The sequence below is a fragment of the Protobothrops mucrosquamatus genome, unplaced genomic scaffold (assembly GCF_001527695.2).
Source record: "Protobothrops mucrosquamatus isolate PMUCROS unplaced genomic scaffold, P.Mucros_1.0 scaffold3815, whole genome shotgun sequence".
NCBI lineage: Eukaryota > Metazoa > Chordata > Lepidosauria > Squamata > Viperidae > Protobothrops > Protobothrops mucrosquamatus.
This window is the reverse complement of record NW_015389767.1, coordinates 40,902-50,089: the sequence shown is the minus strand read 5'-3', so window position 1 is coordinate 50,089 and position 9,188 is coordinate 40,902. Positions and strand designations below refer to the sequence as shown.

Genomic DNA, 9,188 nt, shown 5'->3' with positions numbered 1-9,188 from the left:
ACGCTGTTAGTCTGTGATTCTATAAGGGTCCCCTGCTCGAGCAGGGGGTGGACTGGATGACCTCTGAGGTCCCTTCCCATTCTGTCCTATGATTCTGTAAGGGTCTCCTCCTTGAGCATGGGGTTGGACTAGATGACCTCCAGGGTCCCTTCTGACTGTGATTCTGTGAGGGTCTCCTGCTTGAGCAGGGGGTTGGACTAGATGACCTCTGAGGTCCCTTCCGACTCTGTGATTCTGTGATTGTGTCAGGGTCTCCTGCTCGAGCAGGGGGTTGGACTAGATGACCTCCAGGGTCCCTTCCAACTCTGCGATTCTGTGTCTGTCAAGGTTTCCTGCTCAAGCAGGGGGTTGGACTGGATGACCTCCAAGGTCCCTTCCAACTCAGTCTATGAGTCTATAAGGGTCTCCTTCTCGAGCAAGAGGTTGGACTAGATGACCTCCAGGGTCCCTTCCAACTCTTTTAGTCTATGATTCTATAAGGGTCTTCTGCTTGAGCAAGGGGTTGGACTAGATGAGCTCCAGGGTCCCTTCCGACTCTGTGATTCTGTGATTCTGTAAGAGTCTCCTGCTTGAGCAGGGGGTTGGACTGGATGACCTCTGAGGTCCCTTCCCATTCTGTCCTATGATTCTGTAAGGGTCTCCTGCTCTAGCAGGGGGTGGGACTGGATGACCTCCAGGGTCCCTTCCAACTCTGTGATTCTGTGTCTGTCAAGGTTTCCTGCTCTAGCAGGGGGTTGGACTGGATGACCTCTGAGGTACCTTCCCATTCTGTCCTATGATTCTGTAAGGGTCTCCTCCTTGAGCAGGGGGTTGGACTAGATGACCTCCAGGGTCCCTTCCAACTCTGTTAGTCTGTGATTCTATAAGAGTCTCCTGGTTGAGCAAGGGGTTGGACTGGATGACCTCCAGGGTCCCTTCCAATAGGATTCTGCAAGGATCTCCTGCTCGAGCAGGGGGTCGGACTGGATGACCTCCGGGGTCCCTTCCGCCTTTGCAGCGGCCCCGAAAGGCTGACCCCATCCCCGGTTGCCTAAACAGAGGCGCAGAATCAGAATCCTGGGAAGGATTCGTGCCGCTGTGTAAAGCCTTAGTAGGGGCCGCGCCCGGACGTACAGACCTGTGCAAATGTACGTCCGGAAGACCAGGTGGGACCTCCTCTTCTCTCCCCCCCCCCTTGCAGGTGTCCCCAGGTGGAAGGCCGATGCCGGGGGCCCAGAGTCCCACCCCGCCAGGTAAGGGGAAATGCGAGAGATCCATCTTCCTGGAAAATTGTTTTATTGGGCTAAAAAAACAAAGGCAGAGGAGGAATGAAAAAGGAAGGGAGGGAGGGAGGGGAAAAGGGAGAGAGGGAAAAAACTGAGAGGGAGGGAGGAAGGGAGGAAAAGAGGAAGGGAAGGGAAGGAAGGAAGGAAGGAAGGAAGAAGAAGAAAAAAAAAGAAAGAAAAAAAGAAAGAAAGGAGCGAGGGAGGGAGGGAGGGAGGGAGGGAGGAAAATAGGGAGAGAGAGAAAGAAGGAAGGAAGGGAGGAAGGAAGGGAGAGAGAGAAAAAGGAAGGGAAGGAAAGAAAGAAAGAAAAAAAGAAGGGAGGGAGGGAGGAAAATAGGGAGAGAGAGAGAAGGAAGAAGGGAGGAAGGAAGGAAGGAAGGAAAGGAAAAGAAAGAAAGAAAGAAAGAAAGAAAGAAAGAAAGAAAGAAAGAAAGAAAGAAAGAAAAAAAGAGGATAATCAGGGAGGGAGGGAGGGAGGAAAATAGGGAGAGAGAGGAAGGAAGGAAGAAAGAGGGAAAGAAAGGAACAGAGGAAGGGAAGGAAGAAAGGAAAAGAAGGAAAAGAGGAAGGGAAGGAAGAAAGGAAAAGAAGGAAAGATGGAAAGAAAGAAAGAAAGAAAGAAAGAAAGAAAGAAAGGGAGGGAGGAAGGAAAATAGGGAGAAGGAAGAAGGGAGGAAGGAAGAAAGAGAGAGAAAGAAAGAAAGAAAAAGAGGAAGGGAATGAAGGAAAAGAAAGAAAAAAGAAAGAAAGAAAGAAATTAAAAAAGAAAGGAGGGAAGGAGGGAGGAAAATAGGGAGAGAGAGAGAAGAAAGAAGGGCAGAAGGAAGGAAGGAAAGAAAAGGAAAAGAAAGAGAAAGAGAGAAAGAAGGAAAAGAAAGAGAGAAAGAAAGAAGGAAAGAAAAGAAAGAAAGAAAGAAAGAAAGAGAGGGAGGGAGGAAAATAAGGAGAGAAAGAAGGAAGAAGGGAGGGAGGAAGAAAGAGACAGAGAGAGAGAAAGAAAGAAAGAAAGAAGGAAAAGAGGAAAGGAACGAAGGAAAAGAAAGAAAAATTAAGAAAGAAAGGAGCGAGGGAGGAATTTGGGAGAGAGAGAAGGAAGAAGGGCAGAAGGAAGGAAAGGAAAGGTAAAGAAAGAGAAAGAGAGAAAGAAGGAAAAGGGAAGGAAGGAAAAGAAAGAGAGAGAGAAAAAGAAAGAAAGAAAGAAAGAAAGAAAGAAAGAAAGAAAGAAAGAAAGAAAGAAAGAAAGTGCAAACAAACCAGAATCAGAAAGAAACCGGCAATTCGTGACTTTCTTTGCCACGTTTACAAACCAACCTCCCACTCCTCCATCTCTCCTCTTTGCCTCAACTTCCCCCTTCCTCACCGCAAGGCCAGCCACAACCCACAACTCAGGGTTGTGTTCCTCTGAGGATACTAAGGACCTTTGCAACTCCCCAGAAAAGTTTGTGCCAAGGACACAACTGCTTGACCACAGGCGGCTGGACTAGAAGACCTTTAAGGTCCCTCCCAGCTTGTATTCTATTCTGTTCTGTTCTGTTCTGTTCTCTATTCTGTTCTATTCCTTTCCGCTCTGTTGTATTGTCCTATTCTGTTCTGCTCTGCTCTGCTCTGCTCTGTTCTGTTCTGTTCTCTATTCTTTTCTATTCTATTCCTTTCCGCTCTGTTGTATTGTCCTATTCTGTTCTGCTCTGCTCTGTTCTGTTCTGTTCTGTTCTGTTCTATTCTGTTCCATTCTATTTCATTCTGTTCTGTTCTCTATTCTTTTCTATTCTATTCCTTTCCACTCTGTTGTATTGTCCTATTCTGTTCTGCTCTGCTCTGTTCTGTTCTATTCTGTTCCATTCTATTTCATTCTGTTCTGTTCTGTTCTCTATTCTTTTCTATTCTTTCCGCTCTGTTGTATTGTCCTATTCTGTTCTGCTCTGCTCTGTTCTGTTCTATTCTATTCTGTTCCATTCTATTTCATTCTGTTCTGTTCTGTTCTGTTCTCTATTCTTTTCTATTCTATTCCTTTCCGCTCTGTTCTGCTCTGCTCTGCTCTGTTCTGTTCTATTCTTTTCTGTTCCATTCTATTTCATTCTGTTCTGTTCTGTTCTGTTCTCTATTCTTTTCTATTCTATTCCTTTCCGCTCTGTTCTGCTCTGCTCTGTTCTGTTCTGTTCTGTTCTATTCTGTTCCATTCTATTTCATTCTGTTCTGTTCTGTTCTGTTCTCTATTCTTTTCTATTCTTTCCGCTGTTGTATTCTGTTGTATTGTCCTATTCTGTTCTGCTCTGTTCTGTTCTGTTCTGTTCTATTCTGTTCCATTCTATTTCATTCTGTTCTGTTCTGTTCTCTATTCTTTTCTATTCTATTCCTTTCCGCTCTGTTGCATTGTCCTATTCTGTTCTGCTCTGCTCTGTTCTGTTCTATTCTGTTCCATTCTATTTCATTCTGTTCTGTTCTATTCTGTTCTCTATTCTTTTCTATTCTATTCCTTTCGCTCTGTTGTATTGTCCTATTCTGTTCTGCTCTATTCTGTTATATTCTGTTCCATTCTATTTCGTTCTGTTCTGTTCTGTTCTGTTCTACTCAGGTTGTCCCAAGAATGTCCTAACCATGCGTTGTAATTTTGTACTCCTTTGTCCAGATCCCTGCAGTGACCCCCTTGGCCTGGAGGACGGGCGGGTCCCCCACCAACAGTTGGTGGCCTCCTCGCACCAGGAGGGACACCCCCCGGACGCCGGACGGCTGAACAGGGCGCCCAGTGTGTAAGTGGCGCCGGGACTGGAGCTACTCCGAGCTTGCGTGTTCTAGGAGCACACCAACTCGAGCAGCGATCCTCAACCTTGGCCACTGGGAGAGGGGTGGACTTCAACTCCCAGGATTCCCCAGCATGCATGTGGAGAAGCACTTATCTCTTTCTCTCCTTCCCCCATCCATCCATCCATCCATCCATCCTTCTGTCCATCTAGATGTTTCTCAGTCTGAAGATGGGTGGACTTCAACTCCCAGAGTTGTCCAGATAGCATGTTGAGAAGAACTGATCTATATCTTTCTCTCATCTCGCTATCTCTCCATCCATCCCTCTTCATCCATCCATCCATCCATCTTTCCATCCATCCATCCATCTCTCCACCCATCCAACTCTTCATCAATCCATCCATCTCTCCACCCATCCATCTCTCCATCCATCCAACTTCATCAATCCATCCATCTCTCCATCCATCCATCCATCCTTCCATCCATCCTTCCATCTTTCTAGATGTTTCTCAGCCTGAAGATGGGTGGACTTCAACTCCCAGAATTCTCCAGATAGCATGTTGAGAAGAACTGATCTATATCTTTCTATCATCTCTCTATCTTCATCCATTCGTCCATCTCTCCATCCATCCATCTCTCCATCCATCCATCTCTCCATCCATCCAACTTCATCAATCCATCCATCTCTCCATCCATCCATCTCTCCATCCATCTTTCCATCCAACTTCATCACTCCATCCATCTTTCCATCCATCCATCCATCCATCTCTCCATCCATCTCTCCATCCATCCATCCTTCCATCCATCCTTCCATCTTTCTAGATGTTTCTCAGCCTGAAGATGGGTGGACTTCAACTCCCAGAATTCTCCAGATAGCATGTTGAGAAGAACTGATCTATATCTTTCTATCATCTCTCTATCTTCATCCATTCGTCCATCTCTCCATCCATCCATCTCTCCATCCATCCAACTTCATCAATCCATCCATCTCTCCATCCATCCATCTCTCCATCCATCTTTCCATCCAACTTCATCACTCCATCCATCTTTCCATCCATCCATCCATCTCTCCATCCATCTCTCCATCCATCCATCCATCCATCCATCCTTCCATCTTTCTAAATGTTTCTCAGTCTGAAGATGGGTGGACTTCAACTCCCAGAATTCTCCAGATAGCATGTTGAGAAGAACTGATCTATATCTTTCTATCATCTCTCTATCTCCATCCATCCCTCTTCATCCATTCGTCCATCTCTCCATCCATCCATCCATCTCTCCATCCATCCAACTCTTCATCAATCCATCCATCTCTCCATCCATCCATCTATCTCTTATCCATCCATCTCTCCATCCATCCATCTCTCTGTCCATCCATCTCTCCATCCATCCATCTCTCCATCCATCCATCCATCCATCCATCTATCCATCTCTCCATCCATCCATCTATCTCTCCATCGATCCATCCATCTCTCCCTCCATCCAACTCTTCATCCATCCATCTGTCCATCCATCCATCCATCCACCCATCCATCCAGTCTCAACCTTGACCCCTTGCAGTTGGGTGGACTTCAATTCCAGGAATTCCCCCAGCCATCCCTTTACCTTTACTAGTTCTTTGGGTCTTCCTAACCCGGCTTGTCAGGAGAGAGGACAAAAGCATGATGGGAACTTGTTCTCCTAGCCAGGAAAGGTCTCCAGAAGAAGACGTGGCCAAGAAAGATGTTCAGAAGTTCCACCTACGGTAATGATCTGGTCTGGACTGTAACCAATTTTGTGGGTCTCCTTTTTCCAGACAGAACATGGAGCCAGGATGGAGCCCCCGGCAGTCTGACCCCAACCCCTACTTCCAGGTGGACCTCCTCCAGCCTTTCTTCATCACGGCGGTGGCCACTCAAGGTGGAGGCAGGTCTGGGGGATTCATCTCACGTTATCGCCTGCTCTACAGCAATGATGGGGTCCATTTTTGGAACTACAGTAAACCTGGTTATAGCCCAGCCACATCCTTGCAAGCTCAGGTATGGCGCCGCCCACTTCCAATTCAGGAGGGGATCCAGGACCTACAAGTCAGCCTGGCCTCGTGGTTTCCCTATCCCAGGGGTCTCTGACCCTGTGGTGGAATGTGGTCTGGATCAGGGGTCCCCAATCTGTGGGCTGTGGCCTACTACTGGACCATGGCCTATTGGCTGTTTGTGCGAGCATCGCTACCCCATGGACACGTACATTAGCTTCACCACGAGCGTTGCGGTCCCACTCGCACGAGCTTCCTGTGTGTTTGTAGCCCCACTTGTGTGAGCATCGCAGCCCCACTCGCGCAAGCTTCACCGTGAGCGTCGCAGCCCTACTCGTGCGAGCTTTGGGACGGCCTTTAATAGTGTTGTCTCCCCATGGGTTACTCTCTTCCATTTCCCCATCCCTTTCTCTCCATCCTTAAAAGCTTCTCTTCATTGCTCTTCTCTGCTTTGCCGAGAGGAGGAGAGGTTCCAATGCTCTTGAACCCCCGCTTTTGTCCTCTCCACACTCTCTTTGCGGGTGTTGCCGCAATCCAGGGAGTGATGGTGACCGTCACAAAAACAGAGACAGCCTTTAATAGCGTCATCTCCCCGTGGGTTACTCTCTTCCGTTTTTCCATCCCTTTCTCTCCGTCCTTAAAAAAATGTCTCTCCGGTGCTCTTCTCTGGCTTTGCCAAGAGGAGGAGGAGGGGGTTCCATGCTCTTGAACTATGTGTTTTGTCATCCTTCTGTCCTGCAGGTTCTGGAGGGGAATTCTGACAGCATCACCCCGATCCGGCAGGAGCTCAGCCCGACTATCCTCGCCCGTTTCCTGCGCTTCGTGCCCGTGGAGTACCAGCAAAGCATTGCCTTGCGCCTGGAGGTGTTTGGCTGTGCCTGGAGTGAGTTGAGGGTGGGGAGGGGACGTTGGGGGCCTGATGGGGATATTGGGGGGGTCTGGAAGTTACAGAGAGGGTGTAGCGCAGAGTTCCCCCAACTTTTCCGGGTTGGCGGCTTGGAGCAGGGGAGGGGGAAAAAAAAGATAAATAACGCTTACACACCATTGAAAAGAGACACCAAAATCTAGAACGGACAATGGGGCTAGAACAACCACTGTGTAGGAGGGACAGGTAGAAGACTAGCAGAACGCATCCATGAACACTAACTAGTGTCCAGGAACGCCAACTAGCAGCAAGAAGATCCGATGAAAACCCATTGCTTGCGTGAGTGGGACCGAGAGCACCTCCAACACTCGTGTGAATGAGGCCTCAAGTGCCCACGACACTCATGCAAGGCTCCGAGTGCCTGCAACGCTCATGCAACTGGGGCTTTTGTGCATGCGTGCGCACCAGCCAGCCACGGTTACAAATAAGCCACGGCCCACTAATGGGCTGTGGCCCACAGGTTGGGGACCTCTAGCCAGTGGTGGGACTCAAATACTTGAACAACCGGTTCTCTTATTGGATGCAGGCCTGGGCCTCCGAGGCCTAGAACGGACTTCCGGAAGTGGCATCCATGCACTCCCGGGGGGCCGTTCTAGGCCTGGGAGGCCTGCGAGGCCTACAATGAACTTCCGGAAGTGACATCCACGCACTTCCGGCGGGCCATTCTAGGCATGCGAGGCCTGCGAGGCCTAGAACGGATTTCTGGAAGTGGCATCCACGCACTTCCGGTGGGCCGTTCTAGGCCTTGGAGGCCTCCACGTACTTCTGGCGGGCTGTTTTATGCCTGGGAAGCCTCCAAGGCCTAGAATGGACTTCCGGAAGTGGTATCCATGCACTTCTGACGGGACGTTCTAGGCCTGTGAGGCCTCCCAGGCCTAGAACAGACTTCTGGAAGTGGCATCCACGCAATTTCGGAGGGCCGTTCTAGGCCTGGGAGGCCTCCTCCAGACCTCCGCGGCCTAGACTGGACTTCCAAAAGCACTGTGCATTAAGCCGGTTCTCCGAACTCAGCAAAGGTTAGCTACTGTTTCTGCCGAACCGGTGCAAATCGGCCGAATCCCACCACTGCCTCTAGCATAGCGTGTGTCCTCCCTGAGAAATGCCGCACCTCCAGTGTTGCTGAACGAACTCTGCCAATTTCGCCAAGGGAAAGGATACTGGGGGGGCAGTCGTGACATCCTAAGGGCCAGATTTCCCAACTGCCCTCTGTGGGGGGGGGGCAAGACAGCTTAACTGAGGCCGGAAGAGGCTCACTTTTTTGTGAGGGGTCTGACCGTTTGGTTCTTTCTCGCGCACCCCAGAGACGGAGCGCGCCGAGGGCCGGTTGACCTCTGCCACCCGCAGCCCAGCCCCAGGGATAATCCGTACAAGACCCACAGCGGTTGCCACTTCTCCGGAGATGCCCACCTGGTTGCCACCCGTCACCAAGCCGGAGACTGCGGCAGTTTCCCCCACCAGCGCTGTCAGGCCGACCCCTTCTCGGCGCGTCCAGAAAACCACCGTGCCGGTTGCCTTGTTATCCCCAGCGATACCCAGCATTGGCTGGCCCACCTCTCGGCCCCTGGTGACTCCAGCACCCAGCAGTGCTTCGAGAGCGCCGACGTGGCACGTTCTTCCACCCCGACCTGGAACACCAGGATGGAGGCCCACCTTGTCAGGTGAGGCCGGCCTGCCACTCTACACGGCGGGGTGGGAGGGACGCCCGGTTGGGGGATTCCAACTTAACATTTGGCTCAAACACCGTAACGGTGAGATGGATCTTGGAGTCCTAGTGCAGGGCTTTTCAACCAGTGGTACGGGTACCACCTGTGGTACATTGGCACCTGGTAGGTGGTACGCGACCCTCCTAGAAAAGTGGTAGCGGGGGAGGGGAATGAGCTGAACCGGTGGCAGCACCACACAAGCCTGAGCGAGAGATGGCTGGAGCTGCAGGGCTGTCAGGGCTCAGCGGAAGTGCCAGGATCAGTGCCGATTTCCAGCTGATTGGCGCTTCTTCGGGGCTGTCAGGGCTCAGCGGAAGCACCAGGATCAGCGCCAGGCCCCAGCTGGAGCTCAGCGCTGATCCTGCCACTTCTGCTGAGCCCAGAAGAAGCTCCAATCAGCTGGAATCTTGCAGCATCTCCAGGGTCTTGTGATTTACATTCAGATGCTTGGCAACTGATTCATATTTATGACGGTCACAGTGTCCCAGGGTCATGTGAAATGACCAAAACCTGCTGCAACCACCCAGCAGCCGGGGGGGGGGGGGGGA

The 9,188-nt window shown here is 50.5% G+C and overlaps 1 protein-coding gene across 1 annotated transcript in view; it reads left to right on the top strand.

Annotated features, from left to right (window-relative positions):
• The window catches only part of SSPO (SCO-spondin), a gene marked incomplete at both ends in the record, with an annotated part of 95,588 nt that overhangs the window by 46,395 nt on the left and 40,005 nt on the right, over positions 1–9,188 (top strand). The window contains 3 exons of the mRNA XM_015827615.1: positions 1,181–1,232; positions 5,797–6,019; positions 6,754–6,895. Of these exons, the coding sequence (XP_015683101.1) occupies positions 1,181–1,232; positions 5,797–6,019; positions 6,754–6,895 (417 nt within the window). The remainder of the gene's footprint in view (positions 1–1,180; positions 1,233–5,796; positions 6,020–6,753; positions 6,896–9,188) is intronic.